General features: G+C 37.4%; 2 protein-coding genes across 3 annotated transcripts; one reads left to right on the top strand and one right to left on the bottom strand.

Annotated features, from left to right (window-relative positions):
- Window positions 1-340: 340 nt before the first annotated feature.
- LOC122014192 (pentatricopeptide repeat-containing protein At1g26900, mitochondrial-like) lies at window positions 341-2056 on the top strand. The gene has a single exon (XM_042570369.1). The coding sequence runs from the start codon at window positions 341-343 to the stop codon at window positions 2054-2056; it is 1716 nt and encodes a 571-aa protein (XP_042426303.1).
- Window positions 2057-5670: 3614 nt separating this feature from the next.
- Window positions 5671-18838, bottom strand: LOC122016876 (transcription factor BHLH062-like). Of its 2 annotated transcripts, none has more exons than XM_042574304.1 (5): window positions 18631-18838; window positions 18352-18439; window positions 8127-8245; window positions 7097-7224; window positions 5671-6466 (listed from the first exon to the last, which is right to left on the bottom strand). In XM_042574304.1, exons 2-5 carry the CDS (start codon window positions 18414-18416, stop codon window positions 6038-6040), a joined length of 741 nt encoding a protein of 246 aa, XP_042430238.1. In that variant the 5' UTR covers window positions 18417-18439; window positions 18631-18838; the 3' UTR covers window positions 5671-6037. The 2 variants fall into 2 exon arrangements, with proteins under 2 accessions (XP_042430238.1, XP_042430237.1); XM_042574303.1 differs by having other exon boundaries at window positions 5675-6466; window positions 18549-18838.
- Window positions 18839-25881: the final 7043 nt, after the last annotated feature.

Here is a 25881-nt window from a genome sequence, read left to right as displayed (position 1 = left end):
AAACTAGGACTTCGTTGTCTAACCCCAACTAGGACTTTCCACCCGCATAGCCTCAACTAGAATTTTTTTTCTATCTAAGATCACTTGGGATTTTCATGCACACTTAGTTCAACTTATTAAAACAATAATAACCCTTAACTTATAACACTTTATCATTATCAAAATTCAGATGGGATCAATACTTCCTACACCAAGATCCATCTCTTAATTTGGAGCGTCGTTTTGATTATTTTTTTTCCAATAAATAAAATTTTGAAAATGTCGAATTATTCGGTGCGTATAATCGATCAAATTTTGAAGGATCAACGTCGTCAATCAATTGATTAATACTAGTTGTTAGATGCCGGCGCCATCCAACTTCATCGACGCCGCCCATCGCTTCCCTCTCCTCTCGCGCCTCCTCCGCACTTCCCGCCTGACGCCCTTGCAGCTCCGGCAGGCCCACGCCTGCATGCTCAAGACCGGCCTCCACCTCCTCCCCTTCCCCGTCAGCAAGCTCCTCGCCGCCGCATCCTCCCTCGCCGAACCCGCCTACGCCCGCTCCATCTTCGACTGCATCGCCTCCCCCTGCCTTTTCCACCACACTGCAGTCCTTCGGAGCCTCTCCTCCGCCCCCGGCGCTCGCTCCGTGGCCGACGCCATCGCCCTCTTCCGCTCCCTCCACGCCTCCCCCGGCCTGGCGCTGAACCAGTTCGCTTTCATTCCCACCCTCAAGGTTCTCGCCCAAGGCCTCCGCCTCCAGCTCGGGAGGCAGCTCCACGCACTGGCGCTCAAACTCGGCTTTCTCCTCTACGTCAACGTCAGGAACACCTTGATCCATCTCTACTGCCGCTGCGGCCGTGTTTCCGACGACGGACTCTATCTGTTCGACGAAATGCCCCTTCGAAATGACGCCGTCTCCTGGAGCGCGTTGATGAGTGGATATCTGCAGCAGTCGGAGACCGAGAAGGTGGTCGCTTTGTTCCTCGATATGCATCGCTGCTTCTCGGAGATCAACGCGGCGGCGCTGGTGAACACTTTCTCAGCCTTGGTGGATTTATCTTGTTGCTCGGGAGGCGAAACGCTTCACGCCTACTGCGTCAAGTCTAGCTTCGACTCCAACTTGAACGTAGCTACCGCCATCGCAGACATGTACGCGAAATCCAAGCGCATGGACTCCGCGGCGAAGGTGTTCGACGCAGTGAAGAGAAAAGACTTGGTCTTGTACAATTGCATCGTCGCCGGCTACGCCAAAGCCGGAGCCATCGAAGAAGCCTTCGCGGTAGTCGCAAAGATGAAGGACGAGGGAATCAAACCGGCGTCGTCAACATTCGCCGGTCTGCTCGAAGCCTGCTCGTCGTCCGGCGCACTCATGGTCGGCCGGCGCATCCACGAGCGCATAGAGACCGAGAAGGTGACGCTGGATGCTGTCCTCGGGACCGCTTTGGTCGATATGTACTCGAAGACCGGCTGCCTCGACGAGGCCCTCGAGGTGTTCGCCAAAATGGCTGAAAGAGACGTCCAAGCCTGGACGGCGATGATCAAGGGCCTCGGAATTAACGGCCGGGCAGAAGAGGCGCTGGAGCTCTTCGGCGAGATGGAAGCGAGCGGCGCGGAACCCAACGCGGTCACCTTCTTGTCGGTGCTCAGCGCGTGTGGCCATGGAGGACTGGTGGAGGCAGGGAAGCAATGCTTGGAGAGAATGGTGGGGAGATACGGGCTCGTACCGGGAAAGGAACACTATGGATGTTTGATCGATCTGTTCGGGCGCGCGGGGATGTTGGAGGAAGCTTACGAGCTGATCGAGAGGTTGCCGGTGGTCAGAGGATGCGCCTTGGCGTGGCAGTCTCTGCTTGCGGGCTGCAGGATCCATGGAAACGTGGAGGTTGGAGAATTGGCGCAGAAGAATTTGGCGGCGCTGGGCGACGAACACCCGAGCAACGTGATACTCCTTTCCGGCGCCTACGCGGTGGCAGGGAGACGGGTGGATGCTACGCTGCTGGAATCGACGGCGGGGGAGCCGGTGGAGAAAAAGGAAGCTGGGCTCAGCATAATTGCCATGGATTCCTATTATTGAAAAGGAAAGTGTTACAATATACATTTTGGATCAACATTAAGTGTTAAAATTAATTTATTTAAATTTATTTATTAAAAATTAAACAAAGTTTAAGCCGAGCTTGTTTTTTTTTTTTTTTATCAAGTATGATTAACTGGATTGTTATTCTTATAAATTAGGTTAAATATTATTTACTTGCAGCAACTTTCTCAAATGACTCATTTAGTCCTTTTCAGAATAAGTATGTCATCAATTTTAAATATCAAAACATACTTCTTGATTAATGTGAACATGGATTGATTGCAACAATTTGATCTATCTTGACTTATTTTAAATTACATTGTTTGATAACTTACTTGCTTGAAAGATTTTCCATTATCAATAATTGTTGATTACTAATATTTGGAATAGTGATTAGCGCGTGAGGAAGACATTACCTCGGTTATATCGAGATTCATACCTCAAATTTCACGGTGGTAACATATCTCATGTACTAACCACTAGACCGTCTCAAGGGAATAAAACTGTAAACATAATTGATTAGAAACATAGTCGCTTGTCAGTGGATCCAATTGACATATCATTAGAAAAAATAATATAATAATAAGTAAAGTTGTAGAATCAAGTGAGCATTTGAAGATGGGTGAAATATAGATTGCATAATCAATATGTCTGGTCTAGGGTTGTAATCAAGTGCAATAAGCTGTTTAAGTTTCCTTGATAAGGTAAATAAGCCATATTAAACTAAGCTTAAAATGAGTCAAGCTGCTAAAATGATTATTTAAACTTGGATTGATTTTCTTTATCATACTTGAGTTTGATTAATTTAAATGTTATCAAATTCTTATTTTGAGCTTATTTAATTGTTTGAAACTTATATATTTTTAAATTTATTTGATTGATTAATAAGCTTGATATTATAAAATTTATTTCTTTGTTTTAAGATTTTCTTAGTTTATATAGTAATAAGTTGAACACATATGTGTTTAAAGCTATTTATTTAGTTTCATAAATTATTCAAGCTTACTTATTTCATTTACTTAATGAATATTGAACGGACACAAATTTACTCATAAATATTTGATTCATTTATCGCCTTAGTCTTGTCTCTTATACTCTTGGTTCAATCCTTCAAACTCTTTTTGTAAAGTTAGTCGTTGTAAGAAGTATCTCCACCTTTAAAAGTTATTTGCAAAGAAGATAAATGTTGATGGAATTGTAAAACTTTATGATAAAGACCCATGATGTTTGACAAATAGTTTAAATGAGGATCATATGTGTGTTTGATATGTGTATAAAGTTATGCAAGAGTTGATCAAGATACACCTGAAGACTTGTGTGGCTAAAGTTATTGATCAATGGCTTGAGGTTCATGGAAATGGGAGAAGGCATGGGACATGGGACGGTCAAAGGACCGCAAGGGCAGCGGAGCCGGAAGAGGCGAACTACATAGGTGAAATGTGAAAGATGATATACGGAGTGAGTCAAGGGCTTACGTGCATCCGATGGACAAATCACCTAAGGTAATGGTCTTGAAGCAAGGCAAAACTCCATGGTGAGATGAAAGTTGAGAGATACCTTGGGAAGACTATATCTCAACTTAGACAAACTTAACCTTTAGAATGGCCATAGTTGGTGATCTAGTTAGCTGAAGAGTTTCTCAATTGACTCGTGGTTGAGTCAAACAAGGGGTCGACTTAAGTGAATTAGCTAGCGAATAAAATATTTTTATTTATGGTTGAGTTTGGAGTTAGTCAACCTATGTTATAATTCAATCAACTGATGGTAGCTAAGTCAATATTTTGATTCGTAGTTGAGTGGGCAGAACAGTCGATTAATCTGTGATTAGTCGAGTGATAACAGGATTTAGTCCACTAATGCTACACAAAAAAGAGGTAGAGAGCCGTTGAGACAACAATAGTTGAGAGAACTAATGGCTATAGCACATCAATCACATCAATAACTAATGGCGCATTCTGATCATATATTCAGCATCAATCCAACAAAATGATCAAGAATAAGAGAAATTATACTATGGTAAAAGACGATTCGTTCGTCCCCAACATCTCCGTCAATCTATCCCTAGGTCAACACGGAAGAGGTAAATAACGAGCGCTACTAACTCGGACAATGAGGACAAGAACCTGAATATTAACCGAGATTTGACCCCCAGACCTCATTATGACAACACCCCATGTACTAACCACTAGTCCATCCCGAGAGGACAAGAATAAGAGAAACTACACGAATGTTATAAAAGGGGTCAAAGAAATATGATTAATCAGACTGGATAACGTTAAACCTTGATGACTGACTCAATTCTATTAAAATTTTTCATCGATCATCAAAGTAAATCGAGAAATACTTACGATGGACGGTTCAGAAACTCAGCATCTCTTGATTACAAGTGTCATTTAGAGAAAAAAATCCCCATAAATATATCGTAATTAGGAATCAAACAATAGGTGCCTTCAAAGAGAAGATTCAAAGAATAATATTTCAATACCAAATTGTTAATAATCTAAGCCTCATTGTACTCTCCCTTTATATTTGAGCTTTAATTAATCATTTCAAGTGCTTGCAAGAGATTTATCCGTCTCTGAAAATTGTTTGAGAAGAAGAAAGTATAGTAGTACAATCAGTAGTGATCCATCGAAGGATCATACATCATGAAATAAGAACAAGAGTTTCAAACCAAGTTAAATCATTAATTGTTAGCCGTTGTATTTCTTCTTTTATTTAAATTATATTGCATATCTTTCATTAAGTACAATTTGATAGGAAAATCACTATTCACCCCTTTCTCTCCTCTAGCTACTCCAACATCACTATACTGGTCCAACAAAAGATAGTGAACTTATAGGAGTCACTAATTGAAAAGTTATAGGCTATAGAGTAGAAACAAGGATTCTAAACCACATTACATTGCCTTGTTAGTGTTGATATCCATTGCCTTACTTTATATTTTTATTTTTGCTACTTAATTGTGATAATATGACCTTACTAAGGTAGTAGTGAGAGTATAAAATTGTATTTGCATGCCAATTGTTATTCATCCCCCTCCCCTCCCATAGTCGATTCTTACCTACAATTTCTCCGCTTTCAGAAGGGGAAAAGATAGTAAAGTGCAAGGGTTGACTCACCTTACAAAACATGATGTATAGTTAAAACTTGAGAGTTTGAAACCATATAAAAGAAATCATGTTTCACTAGTTTTCATTGTTGCATATCTTGCCTGTTGTGCAACTAGAATCTAACTAAGCCTGCTCTCAAATTTTCAATGACTAAATTTTAGATTAAGGCTATTCATCCCCCACCCCCTCTAGCCGTCAAATTGATTCTACCATCAAGATGATCCAAACAATCCGCCAAGCCTATCCTATCCTTTCAGCCCATTTAATTCATCTAACTCAAACTAGATGGTCCAACCAAGTCCAACCCACTTGGTTCTCCTACCACACCTGCTCAACCCACACTCATGCTAGCATTCAATCCATCAAATTTATGTTCAAAATTCTAAAATGATATAATATTTATATTTAGAAGGTTGAAAAAGCAGTCAACTTCATCCCATCCCAAATTTGATCATAGTAATAGCATTCAAAGGGGAAAACTCATTTCATAGTATAACTAACATTGCAAATGGTCACGACTAAAAAAAATTAAGAAAAATAGGCAAACTGAGAATTACAACCAATTTCATGTGTCGGATAACCGACGTATAACAATGATGAAATTTTATTCGCTCACTCAATAACAGATCTTTGCTCTTGGAAACCAGGCTGAAACTATTCAAAAGAAATGGGTAAAGCATGAATTTATGTCTTCATAACAGAATATATATATGATTCAAGCTAGCTACTTTCCCACTTGCTCAAGTTTTTACCTAGGCAATATACCGACTAGAATTCTTCTAATGCTTCATTTAGATTCTTAGCTTGTGGGGCAAAATTTTGTCAAATTTGTGATGTACAATTCTGAATTCAAGATCAAATTTTAGGCTCATGGTTTATCACATCCTTCCTTGCTAGTGGTGCTTGTACTACTATCATCATATATCTCTCGTTGTGATGTCTGTGGAAGAGTAGAAAGCAGCTGACCTGACCACAAGTCCAATGGAGCAGGGTATCTAGCATGAGGCCTTGTCACCTGAGGTGGCGGTCCTGGCTGCGTAGATGGTGGTGTTCTTTCCACTGGAAAAAGTTGGAGCTCCTGAACACGGGCAGCTGGATTGGATCCAATAATGAATGGTGGATGCTGCATCGAAAGAACACTAGTAGTTGGTTGTGGTTGAATCAGGGGATTTGCACTAGGGGTGTCATTCCAGACAGAAACAGACTGTGTTCTCCTCTGTAGTTCATTTTGGAGCAGTGATATTTCAGATTGCAAGGCATTATTCTCATCTTTCAACTCATTCCTCTCCACCGTAACCTGTTATATGTCCCACACCGAAGAAAATTATATACCATCGTGTGATTGAATCATAGAATAGTTATTCCCCTGGCGAAGCACAATCCTAATGCCTAAGTGCCATAAGGTGCAAAGAACTTGACAAGAAGAAGGTCCAGTAAAGGCAACCAAACATCATGATGCAGGCTAAAGTTGTATAATGGCAAATCCATTTAATTCATCAATCAACTAAAGCACATATTATATGCAAAATTGTTTCTAATTATATGCATTGTATAAAAGATTGAAAAGAGCACAAAAACAAAATTATTTTCATCAATCAGTTTACTTCAGCTAATAAAGCATATAAGCCAGCATAAAATTATAGGCCATCTTCTAGCAGAATGCTTTAGAAAAGGTAGCCATCTGTCAGAATCACTGCTGTTATGAAAGATTAATCAGAGTGAACTTTGGGTAACGAGTAATTGTAAAGAAGTTAGCAAGCACGCAACACATAACAGGAAATAGATTGAGTATGAAAAGAGAATTACTAGAGGTTCCAAATCAATGTGCATATATGGTCTCTGATTATTACTTGTGATGATATTAATTCGAAGTATTGACTTGCAAAGATTAAGAAGAGAAAAATAGATCAGTGAATCAGAAACTCACATAGCGAGATTCAGATAGCAAAGCAGCATTTTCCTTCCCGAGAGAATTTACTTGAGCAAATAGATCACGAAGCACTCGGGTAGTATCTCCTAATATGGAAGCTTTACAATTATTTTGACGATCTGGTTCTGTACATAGACAATAATATGGGAATAAGTTCCTCAAAATTAAAAAAAATAGTCAAATATTTACATAGATATGTCATTTTGTAGAAAAAATAACATAAAAAAAGATAGAAACAAAGCATTTTTTAGACTAGAAAAGGTATCCCTTGAAATAGACAAACTTCAACCTCATCTGCATGCATAAATACTATCATCAATTTGTTAATAAGAATTGCTCACAATTATACAGAATTTAAACGTGCATTAATCTAGTTTTTACAAGCTCACAACTTCTTTGAGTGTAAGGGAAATTCTTCAAAAGTATTAGGTAGATCCTTTTGGCATACAAAAATAAGGTGATTTCTGAATGAAAAATAACTGCATTCAAATAACACATCTGATCCAGAATTAATAGCACCAACCTTGGATTGCATTTTCCAAATATAAGATATCTTTATAAAGGGCAGCCCGATGCACAAAACTCTTGCCAGTGTAGGATCTCAAGGAAGGGTCGGATCACATTGGATCTATTGTACGTAGCTTGCATTTTGCAAGAGGTTGTTTCTGCAACTCGAACCCGTGATCTTAAGGTCACATGACAACAACTTTATCATTATGCCAAGGCTCCCTTTTGAATATAAGATATCTTTATAAGGACATAAAATGTAAACTAAGGATATTTTGATTAAATTTAGAAAATAAAAACTCTAGCCTGGTTACAAACTTATGCTAAAGCATACACAAGAAAGACTTTATATAATGAACGGGAAGTTGGTCTAGGAGAACAATCAACCAGATTTCGATAATCAAATTTGGCTTCTTGTTTTTTAGTAATCCAGGTATCTAGCTCAACAAATTTGACTTTGTTGTGGTTATGGTGGGTAATAATAAAACCAAAATAATTAAACAAAAGAAGTGACATTTACCAAGCACATGTCCGAGCTCAACAAAGTGTTCATTCAGTTGGTCACGTTTAAGTTTCTCCCTCTCAGCCTTGTGTATCTTCTTTGGAACTCTAGCTAGACCTTTTTTATAAGGAAGAGACCTGCCATATTTATCATGTCAGAATCAAACATATATAAATCAAAGACAACAGAAAGGAAAATGATAGAAAGAAGTCACCTAATAGTTCAGTTATTTTCCAACAAAATTCAAACAAAACCACTAGGCAAGTAAATGCAAGTCTTATAATGAAATCAGGATTCCTTTTTAAACTTATTGAAACTTTTAAAGTTGTCTAGGTCATTTAAAATTTTTATTGTTTGTAAATTTTTTTTAAATAGTTAAAAAAAAATTAAAAGTTGTTTATTTTTTTTAGAAAAAGTTGGGTTTTATTAAGATAAACTAAGACATTATTTTCCGAAAAATGTCTTATTATTATAAGTACATAAAAAGGAATTAGGATCCAATTTTCTTAGTTAATAAAGAAATTCCCTTTAGATTCTCTGTATAAGATTAAAATTTCTAAGATAGTTATTCTCTTTACTTCAATTTTTTTCCTAATGTTTGTGTGTGATTGTTTATGTGATTCGAAGGTTCAATTTATCAGAAAGTCGAATGCTCCACTCTTGGTGCTAAATTGCACCCTTTGTTCTCCATCATCCTCAAGCTTCGGTGCCACCTTTGTCTATGACTCGTCCCACAATTGCTCTCCTTTGATCACAGCAACCCACTTCCAATGCAAGAAAAAAAAAATTGTTACTGTAGGAACATATTTTTTTAAAAGAGTTTGTTACCACAACAGTAACAAAAAAAAAGAAAAAGGGGGTTGTTTGATGAAATAATTTCATCTCAAGGTTGCATGAACTCAATATAATCACATTTCCTCCTTTTAAATTTATTTAGTTGGTTAATTTAATTTATTGCATTTAATTAACTTTCACACAATCTACCATATATCATCACACATATTAGATATACACCCCTAAAAAAATTGTGATATTGTTTCCTATTTCTGCATGTTAGTTTTTAATTTTTTATTATATTCTTTTTCATATCATTTAATTTATTATATTCTTTTAATTTATAACCATTATTGCTTGTCAGTACTTAGATCCATATGATGTGAAGAACTACCCTAATGATCACAAAATATATGAGATACATAGTTTAGGAATCAACAAACCTATACTCATAAAAATGAAGAGCTTAATTTCATGAGAACAAGAACAAACCATTTAATAATTATTTCTACACATAGTTTCATGAATAAATAACATGCAGACTTGTCACCTAATCACATTATCACTTGTCTAGGGAAAAATTAGATAATCGTTGTAACCCAATGCATGTTATGACAAATGCCAAATATAGTTTCTATTTTTTGATTGGTTCAATGATATTGAAAATTATTTTAATTGGCATAGGGTTCCAACAAAGATGTTAGGGTTTACAAGAAGGCATAGTGTAATTGGATACTAGCTTGTAAAAATAGATCTGTTGTATTATTACTAAATTATGATCCTTGTAACCCATAAATACATGTGGCACCCATTAGTCTGTTGGTTTACACCATAGTTCATAGGATCATGATCCTATGCAAGATCGATTTAGGATCAGGATCGGACTGGCAGATTCAGATGGTAAAATCATATAATCCTATCAAAAACCCTTGAAATTTTATGGTTAAATATTATTTTAATTGTACATGATTAATAATTATAAAGAATGACTAAAAGGGTCATTTGCATATCAATAGATTAATAATTTTGCATACACATGTAACCATCGACACCATAGATGACACTACTACCAATACAAGTTTAAATTAACTAGTAATTTAACTACCAATATAGCACAATAGTACTCAATAATATTTATACTTTCATATCACAAAATGAAAGACTATAAAAAACACTTTAGGGTCCGGTCCTCTGGGCCAAAAAAAAAAGGCTACAAGATGGCTCAGTTTAAAGGTCAACAAAGCAACCCCCCAATAAAAAATACATAAAATCATTTGTAACATAGGACCATACTGATTCTATCAATCCTAAGCGATCGCAACGATTCTACTCCAACTCCACCGCAAAAGACCATTCCAAACAATCCAGGAGCAATTTGGTACTTCTGGATCGTGCAATCTTATGATCTGGATCGCGATTTTGCAAACCATGGTTTACACCATTAGTCAACTAATCCTCTTGAGTTGTTATATGATCCATTCATTCGGCTTATTGAAATAATCTTCATGTAAAGCATCAATCAACTGCTCATTAGCATCAATTCATTATTCTTGATCAACTTGGACCGTTTTCCTCATATCATGATCGTTCCCTTTGGTGATTGCATCATCTATACTACACCATTAACAACTTATAGGCATGACAAGTTGACTAGTCTCTTGAACCAACCATTCAATCAGCTAAAAGACTTCTTCAACTGACAGGTATGTTGACTATGACCACTGAGTTGGGATAAATTGTGCGCTACCCTAGCTTGAGTACATTTGCTCTCAACTCTTAACTCACTATACAGTTGTCATTGCCACCGGGACCTCCCATAAGCTTTTTATCTCCAGGATGCATCGAGCCCTAGGCTCTCCCTATGCCATCATTTATGTCTCTCGGTCATCTCCCATCAAGCTTCTCGTCGCTTGGATGCACCAAGCCCTTGACTCTCCCTATGCCATCATTTATGCTTCACTTACATAGTCCAATTTTAATAATCTCCGTTAAGCTTCTCGTCTCTCAGATGCAATGAGCTCTCGACTCTCTTACGGTGTCATTCTTCACTCTCACTTACATAGTCCCTTACTGAGACACAGCTACACTCTAATGTTCCCCATTCTATGTTCCCTTGAATATCTCATACCACCATTCTCTAATCTCAATGGACCTTAATCCATTGAGTAACCATAAACTTGGTTGCACCAAGTCATCTCCACATGTGTATTCACCAAGTCCAAGTCTCTGCACACCCATACACATCATTATAAAGCAAAGAAAGACCTAACTTGAACCTTTTGCCTAAATATCAAAACCCAAGGTTGCACGAGACCATTTGGAGTCAATCACATCACAATCTCACCCTTTTTATATTTAACAATACCAACGAAATTCGATGAGTACAAAATGAGCCCTAAACCTATGCTCTTCCTTCACCTAAGCTCCCCTAGCACCAAGAATTTCAAAAATACCAACATCCTTCTTCCCCATCTTAAAACTTTGCCAACCAGAAGAATAATATGTCTCCTAATTTAAGCCATATCCTTCTCCCCTTTGACAACATTAAACTGATTGACACAATGATAATCTGGGGTTTTTTACTTAAAATTGGATGTTTCTTTGAATCAGTTGACTCATGCACTGTGACAGTCAACAAATCATAGTTGTCAATTAGTCAGTCTACTGATAAACTAGAGCAATCAACTGGACTTCAGAAAGGAGCTCCACTACACTTATTCAAAAATTATAAATGCCAATTTAAACTAGAAAATTAATTTTACTTGAAAAAACATTTATTTTTCCGACCAAATTTTTTCAAAGGTTACAAAAAAAAAAATGTTCATACATTTCTTAACGCAACTGTTTTGAATTCTTCAATTTTGAAAAAGAAAAAACCTAATTGTTTACAAAAACTTTAAGATAGTAATTTATTCAATTTTCAAAACAGATGATCATACATACATTGGTCAATGATGACTATAGTTCAACAAATAAAGTAAAGCATAAATATCCTAACATATCACTATGTGTCTAGGTTCTTTAGAACAAAATCCGAGTTTTTCCAGTAGTTTTATGAGATGTGAAAGTATAGGTATTCCTACATACCTATGCAATCATGCAATGTTACCCAAAGCTAAAATACCAAGTCAACCAAGTAGTTCATGATGGTTGACAATCCTAAGATACTCTAAGGGTTATTGATGGATTTTGGAACTTAAAATAAATTAGAGTCAACTAAACTGAGTAAAAGAATTTTATACATACCTTATCATGGATTGCCCCAAATTTATCCTTAGGTTCCTATATCCTAATTCTTCTATGCTAGAATTTGTCTTTTGATTCCAATGATCGTACTCAAATTATTTGAAAAGTTTTGGCAGCTTTTAGATTTTTTACTTGTTCCCTTAGTTCTGTGTTCAATCTCTAATTTTTCAAATCAACATTGGGATGATGAATTTTCTAGTCTTCCTTCTTAATATTCCTACACATTACTTTTATTGCAAATTTTATTTCTAAGTTTGCAAATCTAAAATCAATGAAAAATGGCATTAAATAATTCTTCATAGAATAATTTCTTTACCCCCGTCTAACTCATAGGGTGTAGCTTCCCCTTCACTAAGGCTCCCATGGCTTTCATTTTTAGATGCGATGCAAACTTTATCATCAAATGTCAGAAAGGCAATGTTTGCCCAATAGTTACTTTCGTATTTTGATGAGAAGGTTGTGTCATCCCATGTGACTTTTAAATTACTCCTTTGAGCTTTTGCTCGGTTTTTTTCCTTTTTCTTTATTTTTCTACTTATTTTTTCTTAATTATGAGCATTGATCCTTCATATGCCCTTCTTCATTGCAATATTGAAATATTTACTCTTCTGTTGGCCTTTTTAGCATTCTCTTGACATTTTTCCACTTACAATTACTTTCAATAAACTTTTCTCATTTTCCTTGCAAAAAAAAGTTTCTTCATTATTGTCCATGGAAGAAAATTCTAATAAAGAACCCCTTTCATCTTCCCTTTGTCCTCTTGTGTTGCTATAAGAGCTAAATTATCTCTCTTGAAACTTTCTTCTTTTTTTTTTGCCAACCCTTTAAGTGTAGGCTCGTGCAATTTCATGGTAGAAAAGAATTATGTAAACTAGTTACTTCAAAGTCCTTTAGCATATAAAAAGGATATACCATGGAGACTAATTGCGCCATCTTCGAGAATGCATTTATAGCACTCTTTAACATATCTTGGTTAGACATTATTTCCCTGATACTTACCAATCCATTGATCAATTATTTTAGTCAGGCATGGAGCTTCTCCAAGGATTCTATTTCAGGTAATTTATGTGATTTCTTATAAGATCCCTTTTGTCAAGTGTGCCTCCGAAGTGCTTTCATACAACTCTACTAATTAAGCTTTGCAATTTACCATATGTTCATTTATTTGTTTCTTGATCCATTAGTGTTCCTCTAGATCATCTACATCTATGTCCATGGACATCTCAAACCTGTATTTTATGATTAGCAGTAATTCAAAATCAGTTTTAAAGAATGCCTTCATTTTGCACTCCACATGCAAAATGTCCCTTTGAATTTAAGTAGATGAATGTTTCATCTGACCATCCCTTGTGATGTTTTTCTAGGTGGATTCAAAATCAGTTTTAAAGAATGCCTTCATTTTGCACTCCACATGCAAAATGTCCCATTGAATTTAAGTAGATGAATGTTTTATCTGACCATCCCTTTTGATGTTTTTCTAGGTGGTTAATTGTAGAAAAGAAAACTTGGCTATAATACCACTTGTTGGAGTAAGCAAATTAAAAGGACGGTCGGTAAAGGAGGGTGAATACCGTTCGTATGCTTGCAAGTCAAAAATCCAATTTACTCTTGTTGCGATCTTAGCAAGGTCACATAAAATGTCAGTAGCGAAAATTAAACAAAAGCTCAAACACATACACATTGCAAACACATGTTTTAACATGGTATACATCCCTCAAACTCCTACTCCATATCCTATTAACATTTTGGTGGATCACTTCCAGAATCTTCTATACTTTCTCCTTCACGCTGGTGGGGAAACCTCTTACAAGATGTTCACAAAATTCACACAAGAGAGTTACAATAGAGGTGTTAGGGTTTACAATAAGGTTTAATGAAATAACAAGATATTAGCGTGTAAAAGTAGATCTATTATAGTGTTAATTCGTGGCCTTTAGAACCTATTACATAGTCATTTCCTTGAAATGAATCTTTGATAAGATCTTGTTGTCGGCGCACTGATCAGTTGAATGATCCTCTCAAGTCGTTATCTGATCCATCTGGTATGCCTTGTTAAAATCATATTCCTGTAGTATCAGTCAACTACTCAGTAGCATCAATAGACTGGTCTTGATCAACTTGGATCATTTCCTTTGGATCACGACCATTTCCTTTAGCGTCTATATCATTCATGCTCTGTACTGCTCATAGGTCTCATTAGACTAAACCATTACAAATTGACTAGTCTCCAAAATAGATCATTTTATTCGTTGCTTGAGTTGACTACCCAGTTGATTCAACCTCCAACCGACTGAAGAACCCCTTCAGTCGACTAGTATATTAACTACAACCAATTTAATGACCAAGTCTGTATAAATTTAGTACTACCTTCACCCAAACACATTTTCTTTCAACTCTTAGCTCACCATATAGTTGTTTTCGCCACCTGGTTATCTCTCATCTAGCTTCTTATCCCTTAGATGCACCGAACACTCGGTTCTCTCCTTGTGTCATCCTTAACGCTTCTCACATAGTCCGACTCTCAGATATTTCCTATCAAACTTCTCATCTCTTAGATGCATCGAGCCCGGGGCTCTCTCCCTATTCCATCCTTCATACTTCTTCACTTATGTAGACTACCTTTTAGCCATCTCTCGATAAGCTTCTCATTCCTTCGATGCATCGAGCCCACAGCTCTCTTCCTATGTCATCCTTCAAGCGCTACTTATGTAGTTTGTTTAATGCTCCTCGTCTTGCAGATTTTTGGATGTGTTATACTACCCTTCTATGTTCTCAATGGACCTTGAGCCATCAGGTAACCACGACCTTGGCCGCGCCGAGTAGTGCCCATGTATGTATTCACCAAGTCTTTACACACTCAAATATACATCAAATTAAAAAACAAAGTAAAACATAATTTAAACTCTTTTCCCAAATATAAAAACCCAAGATTACATTGAACCACTTAAAGGTCAATCACACCATCAAAAACTAGAGAAAATAAATTAGTAATGCATGATACAACTTAAATATTTGCAAATCTCTTGGCATAATTACATCCATAATTATTTATGACCTTAATGCTCATTAGAGTTTGTTTCATTATTTACTTCCATCCACCAACCAATTATTGCTACCAATATTAGGAATAAAATTGTATTGACTAATGATTATCATAAAGAAAAACCTGATATGGTTAACTTTTGATGAGGTCCAACCCATGATGAAGCCCAATATGACCCTTCATATTTCAAAGGGGCATAACTTTTGACTCGGGGCTCGGAATCAGACTCTGTCGGTGGTCACGCGTAATTCGAAAATCTACGTTTGTTATCGACGAAACCGTAACTGCCAAATTTCAGTCCCAAATTCCACATTAAACCATTTTCGGAGATTTTTTGGTAATTTTTGTTTTTAGGGTATTTAGGGTAATTTTGATATTCCTGGTATTTATAGGAGAGGATTTGTCTTGATCCGTGTCATATTTTGAGTTAAGATCGTTTAGTTATCTACTTTCCTTTCAGGTAAAAGATTTATTTCTTTTCTTTACAAAATTGAAATTAAGATATGTGAATTGTAATTTCTTTTCTTTATTTAGGTTTTAGGTTGTGGTCGATATAAGAGTCATGTTAGATATTGAAAAATTATTCTTTATTCATAATAAAATTTCTTATTAGGGTAAAACTCAGAAAGCGGTGTATTTCTCTTCGTTTTAGGAGGATCCTCTTCTTGTTTTTTCCTTAATCTCCTTTCTCAATAGCCCGCAGGATAATCGTCATCCTGCCCGGCGTCAACTTTCATATTACATTTAGAAATTTAAATTTTTCTCATAACATTCATATCTATCATATCTACTTTATTAGTCATATTGTGAGAAAATTTGATTGCAATGTTTTTATTTTTCTTTACAACTAATTTGAAAAACTAATCTAAACACAAATTTAATATTTAAATCAGAGGATATGTTAATTTGTTAGGAGAAATTCAAGCACCTATTTGGTATATTAACTTTGTTATAGGTTGTATGAATTCACTATCACCACCTTCATGTACCATGATTCTAATGAAGACCTAACAAAATTCTCAGCCTATAACAAAGTGACATGTTTTCTTATTCATTGAAAGGGTAACCAAAAACGAATATCACAAAGACAACATAAAAAAAAAAAAACAAAGCACATTGATTTCTTACCTATTGGAAGGGATGTCCTAAAAAAAAAAATAACGAACCATTGCTAGACAAAGTTAGTGAAGTAGTTGTTTCCTATGATTGGAAGCAAAAAACCAAGAGAGGAACTACAATTCACCAAAAAGTAAATTCTCCTCAGTGGGAGGGAATAACATATTCAGGGTTTTTAAATCCAATTTTAAATTATTGAAAATTTTAAAGTTGTTTAAGTCATTTAAAATGTGTATAGTTTGTTCTAGGAAAATAGTTTGAGAATTTTATAATTTTAGTTCTTTTAGAAAAATCAATTAGGTTTTTTATTGGGAAAATCTAAGCCATTATATTACGAAGAATGAGTCTTATTTTTATAGAAAGAAGTTAGGATCACATGTATGAGTACACTTTTTCAATTAATAAAGTCCCCTTACAATTGTTTGTGTGAGATCAGAATTTCTCCATGTGAGATACTTATCCAGATTTACTTCAATTTGATTTATGGTAATCATATTAACACAATGGTTTTCCTAGAAAAGTCTCAAGTCAAAAATCTAGCAACACAAAAATAAGTTGGTACAAAATAGAATTAATTTTCCTGGATAGGAACAAAGAAGGTGAACAAAAGTACAGAGCTCTAATACTCGACAGTATGATCATTTGACCAGCTTCAAAAATTTTCATCACAATATATAGAATCAGAATTAATCAAATTTATGGTTCATAGCATAATATAATGCATATTAGTTTGGTAAAACATACAAAAACAACGCATATATTTCAAATGGTAAACTTTCGTAATGTCCAAGTACAAAAATTGAGGAAGTGGTTACTTAATGCAAATACAAATAATATGTGCCCTGCAAAACTATTGAAGAACCAGAACTGTCAACTTTTAGTCCAGGTCAAATGTCCCAAACATTACATAGAGCAAAAGGAAGACAACAAATAAAAAGAACACATGTGCTTTCCTAGCATTAATCCAATCAACATCCAATTGGCTAAGAAAATACTTGAGAAATATATTAGCCCTAGAAAAGAAGGTATAGCTGAGAAACCAATAGTCACAGGAAGAAGGGTGACACATGGGTTTCAAGTTATAATCAAGAAGCACTATTCTATGAGCTTATGAACAAAATATGAACCTCAAAATATAAAAGGACAAAGATTAAAGTGACAGGAAATAAAAACTGGAGCCATCATAAAAATTCAAAGTGGGAAAGAGTAAAGAAAAGATAATAAGATCGAGGAAAACAGAAATCTGATCAAGAGGATTCAGCAATTTTGGCATGACAAATCCTTTTGCTACATAGCAACAATTTGAACTTGGTCAATTGAAACTAGTCACTAAATGCTAATTAATCAGCTTTTGCATGCACGGCCTATATTATCAGCATGAGATTATACAAGTTGCAAGCAGTTAGGTCTAATTAAACTCATTCAGTCAAGGATCAGAAACTCAAGTTTATACTGGCTTACATATTATTCGGCATGCATATGCTATACCTATTCCCTGAATAGGTTTATTTTATTTTATTTTTAACAGGAAGATGCGTGATAATGACATTGTGAAGCTAATCGCATTCGCCTTACAATCTGACTCATCTCAGCAGATGATGCAGTTCTTGAATTTTGACAAATCAATATCACAGATCTACCAATTGGAAAGGTCAATAAGTTCACTAACTAATACTTAAAACCAAATACTGCCTCCATAACCAAACTTGTCCAGTCACTGCATCCAGCAAAAGGAATGTCTAATGTGGTCCAGAGTGTAGTGAGTTAGTATACACAGTATCTTCAGATAACAGACTAAATGTTTTCAAAAAAATGACCAAACAACATGAACATATATACTATTCCATGATCCATTACTTTTCACTCGGGACAAAAGGCAAATCAGTAAGATAAATTTCGATGCACTGCCAGATGAGATAGTGAGCCAACATATATTACTCTAGAGCGCCTACGATTAAACAAATTCTAATGTAGGAAAAAGGAAAAATATATATATATATATATATAAAATCTTGAAAGAACAGATGAAAAGCAGTGATAAAGGGAAATAGCAAATGAACGAACCCTTGTGACTCTGCTGCAACAACATTCGACTCATTACCCGTAGTAGGAATATTTTCCGAGACCATCCTCCGGGATGCTTTCCCCGATACTGCGAAATCATTACTTCCAGTCAGATCATATAACCATGATAAAAAATAAAAATAAAATAAAAAATCAGTGCAACAAGGGTTGCAATCGGTTAAATTGCTTGACCCAACCTTAGAGATCAAATCAAAACCCAACGAGAAACAGAAGAGTTGGGCGAGAATAGATTAAAGAGAGAGCGGCATCCGGGATCACCTCGGCGGCCTGGGGAGAGGAGGATGGGTTGGATTGCTGTCGCCGGAGTGGATTGGGATTGGGATTGGGATTTAGGGTGGCAAATGGCCGTTGTTGGGTGAGAGAGAGAGAGAGAGGAGATTTTATAGCGAAGTTGGGGCGAAGGGCGGAAGAGAAGACTTGGGGGAGACGAATCAAGTATCCACACGGACTCGCGTGTGGCGAGCACCCTCCCACTTTTCCTTTATTATGCGTTCTTGCCCCCGACGTCAGCAAGTGCCAGCGGTCCCCGGAAAAAGCCATTATTAGATAAAATGTGCAATTATTAGTTATCCATTATTCGCTCCTCCCAGTAATGTAATTGTAGGAGATTATTAGATGAAATTATTAGATAAAATGAGCAATTATTGATATTAAAAATTGGAGAATTCATAGTTCATCTTAGGATAATTTTTTTATATAAAGTGATGGGTCTTGTTCGAAAGTTAAGAGGACAGTTAATTGGAAACGTGACTCTGTGGTTGATTAGATGAAGACTTCATGCTATCCTTAGTGTAGAACTAGGACAGGAGTCCTCGACGTTGATCCTCAGACGTTCAAGTCAGTACTCGGTTCAATAGAGAATAATAGAACAACGAGCAATGGCAGAGAGCGTGTAGAATAATGGAGCATCACATACCTCCGTATGTAAATAGAGATCTCCTTTTATAGTGTGACTGTAGCGTCTATGCATGCATCCCAAAGTATATGCACATTTTGCAAAGCCTATTTAAAAAAAGATAAGACAAAAAGTATCTCTGACACATTTCCTTAAACGAGCACACAAATCCCTATAATATGACAGGATAGAAGCTTCTAAAGTACGACTTACCTGCTGGACATTCTCTGTTGTCGGCGACATAAACTTCCAAAAGAGTACGGTAACGCAGGCCCATAGGGCCCACATTGAGTCGACCGACCACCACTCGGCCAGTGGATCACTTGCTTGGTCTCACAGATGCGGTTAACTGTTCGTTCTTCACTCGGCCCTTCATTCTATCAAGAAGTCATATGTTTGATCGACCCTTAGCTTCGATTGGATAAGTGGCAGGCCGGGTGAAACCATGTCTGCTCGTTGGAACGGGTGGCTGATCGGCCATCTTCCCCGCTCAGCTAAGATGGTCGGTCATGTCACTCGATACATGAGTCAAGATAGGAAGTCCGTCCAAGCGAGAGGTCTGGGCGGGCACTCACGCCTAACCGGTCCTATGGTAAGCTTGGACACACCACTAATATTATTAATATCTTTGACTTCTTCTTGACTTTGACCACCATATTAGCCAGTATTCTTGGGGGTTCACCTTTATTACCATACGAGTGATCAAATTTGAAGTTAACATAACTAACATTAATAACTACTAAGTCTTTATCGTAGTAAATAAGATCGGTTGCTCCTTGAACATGGTACATCAGCAAGGTATTCTACTTCTTCTACTTTATTATATCCAATCTCCTATTATACAATAATGTATATTTGTTATGGTCTCACACTTTTATTTGGATATTTATTAGCCACCTAAGTATATGTTTATATCATTTTAAATGTGTCTTTTAGAAAATTTTCACAATAGGCGCAATTCGACTTTCTATTTAATGCTCTCATTTGTTATCTTATCTATCCTAATACATTTGCACATTCATCTTAACATTCTCATTTATGCAACTCTAATTTTTCGCTTGTGTTCGATTCATAGTCAACATTTAGCTCTATATAAAATATCAAGTTTAGCCATCATTTTATAGAATTTTCTTTTAAATTTTAAAAGTATTTTACGCTCACAACAAACATCACACCATCCTTTATCATTTTACATGGATTTTTTTTATTTGCAACATTTCCATGTGTGTATTGCTCAAGATCATGATCTCCCTTTATATAGAAGCATCATCCCTTACCAGCATTAAACGACGAGTAATGATCATTCAATACCTAAGAATTAATAATAATTGACGATCATCTCGACCATTACTATCTCCTAAATTTAGGAAATATAGTAACTTTTGACATGACCCCTATCTTTACTAGTAATTCAATTACCATATGTGTGCGAAATCTTTTTTTCCTCCTAAAAAATCTTTCAAAAAAAAACCTTTTATACTGCTTTTTCAATAGATGATAAAATAAATACAATAAAAACTAATAAACTAAGGAGTTTGAAGATAAAAACCTTAAGCTTCAAAAATAAAAAGTGAAATAAAAACAATTAGAGCATTAAAAAAAATTGAGAAAATGCTTGAGTTTTGTTGTGGGATGGATTGATCTTCAAGCTCTCTTTAGCCCTCATTATATAGAACTCTGATATTTAGTTTACTTGGAAGAATGGAAAGTAAAATTAAGGAAATATTTTTGTAGTGGAAAAGTGTTAAAATTTTAGAGCTAAAATTGATCATCTCAAAATCGGACGAAAAATAGCGGATGGAAAAAATAACACATGTACTCTTTTTCATTCATAAAATTATATCATATATCTAAAAAATGACGCATGTAACATTTTGACTCATAAAATTACATCATATACCAAAAAAATGACGCATGTAGTCTTTTTTATTTATAAAATTACATTGTATGTATCCATCTTTCTCTGTCAAAGTAAACAAGCAGGTAAAGGAATATATTTCTTCACTCTTTTTCTTCTCTTACTCGGTGGATAATTTTCCATAAAAAATTTCTTTCTCTTCCTCCTCCACGCTTTAGAGTAAACAAAGCGGAGAGAGCTCAAAGATAAGGTCCACTAGTTACATTGCATTAATACAAGTTAACATTTAATGCCACTTGTCGTTTGGAGCTTGATTAGCGTAGTATTTGTCTTCATCCGCAACTAACTTCAATTAACTCCATTTGGTATCAGTCAATTCTGTTGCCGCTTACTTCGTTATTTTGGGGAAAAAAATTTATAGTGATTTTTTTTATCATTTACTTTATTAAAATTTTAAGAGCAAAAAGAAACACAATTCATCAGCGAATAATTTTGGAACCAAAATCAACACCTCACAATTGGATGAAAAACAACGGACGGAAAAAAAATAACGCATATACCTTTTTTCATCCATAAAATTACATCGTATAAAAAATGATGTATGTACCCTTTTTAACTCACAAAATTACACCATATACCCCAAAAATAACACATGTACCCTTTTTCAATTACAAAATTTACACCGCATGCATCTATCTTTCTCAATCAAGACAAACAAGCATGCAAAAAAAAAAAAAAACTTTCCCTTTCCATTTTTTTCCCATACCTCTAAGGGTGCATTTGGTTAGGAGTTATCCTTGATAACAGATCCTGTCCAAAAGTCATGAGGTTGGTCTGCCGAGGATGTGGCCGCTGGGTTGACCGCACGTAGACCATTTTCCGCTCTACAACATAGCAAACGTCAGTGCCAAACCAGGGAAGGGGTCCCCGACGATGGCGCTCCGATGCTCAAGTCAGTCATCGGAAAATGTAGAGAGACAGAGCAACAGTAAGCATAAGCGCATATAGTGAATAACGCGTACCACCACCGGTGCTTAGATCCCCTTTTATATAGAGCTCCTGTAGCTCACGAGCTCGCTTCCCAAGACAAACATAGACAGTAAAGTGTTCTTGACACCGCACCTTAACAGGGTGTGCATATCTTCTGATAGGACAGTGGAAGCTTCCACCATACGATCCGCTTGCTAAATTTTTTGATGTCGGCGGCACTTACTCCCAAAAGGATGTGAGAGTGATCCACGTTTGGCCAAGTGGGGTAGCTGCTCGGCGGAGCTTAAGCCGCCCGTATCATCCAATAAACGGCCGAGCGGGGGCAGCAGCTCGGCACGATGTTGGTCTGTTTCATAAGAGTCCACTACCTGCCGAGCTGGGCCGCTGCTCAGTCGACCATCATGCTGATCGGGCCTCTTTGAAGAGGTCATTGCTAACCTGTTCGACTGCTATAACCATGCTTGTTGACTGCCTGAACTGCTCTTTTTGACTTTGACCTCCACACTAGCGGTCGTCGTCCTCTTTGACTCTCATTAGGTAGGCCCCCTCCTTTATCATTGCATCACAAACCTCCCTCTCAAGTCTAGTCGAAGGAGGACGAAGTCCGACTGACTAGACAAGTAATGCATGAGGTGGTCACACGCTGATCGGGCGAGTATGACTGCCGTTCGGCCTGCTAGGAGCCTTGTCGTTCTCTTGCTGCCTATCCAGCACGCCGATCGACGTCTTACATCAGCAGCCGATCGGGTGGTTTGGCGAGGACACTACAATTCTGTATAAGGCGCCGCAACTGAGAGACTGCTACTAGGGGCTAGCGTCATCTCGATTATTAGGAATTTATGCAAATCTTTTATCACGATGACCGATTCTGCTGCCCATACCCCTTAATTATGCCTCATTAATGCTCCCTGTGGTGTGCCATCACGTGTCTAATTTCTACTACCGCACGCTTGATGTGACAGGCGGATATCTGCTGGCGATGTGACATGCGTCATTTCAAATTCTACGGTCGGATCTCCTCCTCGCTTTTCGCATCTTTAATCGAACGGTTGGGAGCGGCACCTCGCCAGGCTTTACAAGTGCCCCTTTGCCATCTTCTTCCCCGTAACGATTTTCTGTTCCTATGCGTGATTACGAAACTCTCGTTTTCTCTAGTGACCTCTCCAGCGATTCCTCCGGTGATCTCTCCTCATAAGCTCCTTTGCCTTTTCTTCCTTCGATGTCTCTAATGGCCAGTTCTTCTCAATCTCCCATCCCCATCCCTGGTCCTTGGTACACTTCGACCAAATTGAAGTTCCCCACTGGTGAGATAGAGAACTTGAGATCTTTCTATCATTTCCCTTTTGATCTTCAACTCTCCGTTCCTTCCGCCTTCGACCAACCCCACGAACCCCCTGCGGGTTTCGTGACCTTTTATAAGGATCAATTCAATAGTAGTCTTCATTTTAAAAGAACTTAAGAGGTGTTGCCACAACTTCAAGTTTAAAATCGAACGAAAAATTATCTGAATAGGTAAAGTTTTACCAATTCAAATAGAGTGTGAAGAACAAAAAAAATGATTCCCCCGACTTGATTGGTGGTTGCACCAATTCAGAGCAGAACCTGCTCTGATACCACTTGTTGGATCGATACGCACATGAGAGGGGTGAATCATGTGATTTTCAAAAACTCATTTTGTCAGTTTTAAAATCACAAGTATGCGTAGCGAAAATACGTATGAAATCTGAATTTAAAAGACACAAGCAGTTTACTTGGTTCGGAGCCTTTGGCGACTCCTACGCCAAGACCTAGGTCATGTGGACCTATCGACGGATAATCCACTAAATGCCTCTTCTGATACCTTCGAAAGAGAAAATCGAGTGCAAAAAAAAGTTCGAACAAGTGCAACACACTACACTTGTCCTTTTACAGTAATCAAGTACAAAAATGAAAGGTTACCGACATTTTAGAAATAGAAGTAGGAGCACTCGTGTGTCGGTGTCAGTCTGCCGACCATGATCGGGAGTTCTTGGAGCAGTTGTCGGGTGTAGCAGCTTCGCAGCAGAGTCGTAGCAAGAGCCTGGAGTAGTTAGAAGCTCAAATGGATGCTCTGTAGCTTATATATCAGTGTTGTTCCAATACCTTCTCGAGACAGCTTTATAAAAGGCATGAAAGGCGCCTCCAATGAGGCAAATTCGATCCCAAACAGCTTGGCACTTATCCATGACTTTGGCAAAAATTTATTATGTGAAAGAAGCCTTCTATAGCTATAGAAGACGCCTTCTATGAACAGTACGAAGACACTTTCCATTAAGCTTGAAGCCGCCTTCGGACACTGTTCATCCGAAGGTAATTTTGGCTTCTTTGTCCTGCAAAATAACGTTAGTCCAATAACTAAAAATGATAACATGCAAGACAAATATTAGCACAATAATAATAAATAGTATTAATTAATTCCTGTCCTCCTAGGACTAAGAACTAGTCAAGGTCTCAGATTAAAGATCAGAAATAAATCTAACTTGGACTGATGTCTACTGCCCCCTTAACCGGGACATGTCCTCACAAGGTCACTATCCTCCAGTGACTTACCTTAACTTATCAACTTACCAGATATCCGGTCAGCCCGTCGACCTATCTGGACTTCATACCAGCTATCCGGTCGGTCTGTTGACCTAGCTGGACTTCTTTCCAGATATCCCACTAGCCCGTCGACCTATCTGGATTTTGTATCAGTTATCTGGTCGGTCCGTCGACATAGCTGAATTTCTTTCTAGATATCTGGTCAGTTCGTCGACCTATCTAGACTTCATACTAGCTATCTGGTCAGGCCATCAACCTAGCTGGATTTCCTACATACTTAATCAAGTGGTTAGATCACAACAAAACCTAACTTAACTTACTTGTTATTCATCAAAACCTACATTAGACCGTTAGTGCAAACTGCACCAACATACCAACATACGATTGATGTCCTTCTCATTACAAGTCATCCGTAAGGTATACCTAGCATAAATTTACTTTCTGTAAAAATTTAATTATGCGATTATGTTTGACATGTTGTATCCTTGTGTGCGTGTGGTGCGTATGATGTAATAATTAAGTAATTATTATTGTTTTATTTTCCACTGCGCATGCTTACGAAACGTGTTTTAGCACACATCGCATCAGGCATACCCCAACAGGGTCTTCCTCATGACCCTTTTCGAATCAACACAATGCTGGTTCAAGCAGTTGCCGATCGGATCGATCCACAGTTTCAAGGATTTTCGAGTGGCATTCTTACACCACTTCGCCAGCAATTGCTGTCACTAAAAAACCTGCATCAACCTGTTGGTACTAAAGCAAGGTTTCAAAGAAGCATTGAGGGCCTATATCAAGCGGTTTAACTAGGTCGCCATGGATATCCCAGCAGTTTCCTCGGAGATTTTAGTGAATGCTTTCACTCAAGGGCTTGTTGAAGGAGAGTTCTTTCGATTCCTCATTCAGAAATCACCAAGAGACTTCGACCACTTGCAACGGAGAGTCACAAAGTACATAAACGTGGAGGAAGCCCAAGTGGCCAGGAAAAAGGAAGTGCACGCCGAGCCCACTCCTGCGCCCGAGTGGCGACCACTGAATAATCACCAACCACCTAAGGTGCCCCAAGCGGGAGGAGCACAACATCAGGAGCACCGAACACATGCGGTGCAACATTATGAGGTCAGTCGCCCGAAAGTCGCTAAGGGCAAGAAGTGGACACCGCTGTTTTGTTCATTTCACCAGTCGACAGCTCACAATACCCAAGATT

Source organism: Zingiber officinale, chromosome 8B (genome assembly GCF_018446385.1).
Source record: "Zingiber officinale cultivar Zhangliang chromosome 8B, Zo_v1.1, whole genome shotgun sequence".
Taxonomy (NCBI): Eukaryota; Viridiplantae; Streptophyta; class Magnoliopsida; order Zingiberales; family Zingiberaceae; genus Zingiber; species Zingiber officinale.
This window is presented reverse-complemented; position numbering and strand designations above follow the sequence as displayed.

Coding starts and splice junctions, on each gene's coding strand:
- LOC122014192 (XM_042570369.1), top strand. CDS start 341: ATGCCGGCGCCATCCAACTTCATCGACGCCGCCCATCGCTTCCCTCTC.
- LOC122016876 (XM_042574304.1), bottom strand. CDS start 18,416: ATGGTCTCGGAAAATATTCCTACTACGGGTAATGAGTCGAATGTTGTT. Junction 7,225..8,126: donor TGAGCTCGGACATGTGCTTG/GTAAATGTCACT, acceptor GTCTATGTACAG/AACCAGATCGTCAAAATAAT. Junction 6,467..7,096: donor TGCTATCTGAATCTCGCTAT/GTGAGTTTCTGA, acceptor GACATATAACAG/GTTACGGTGGAGAGGAATGA.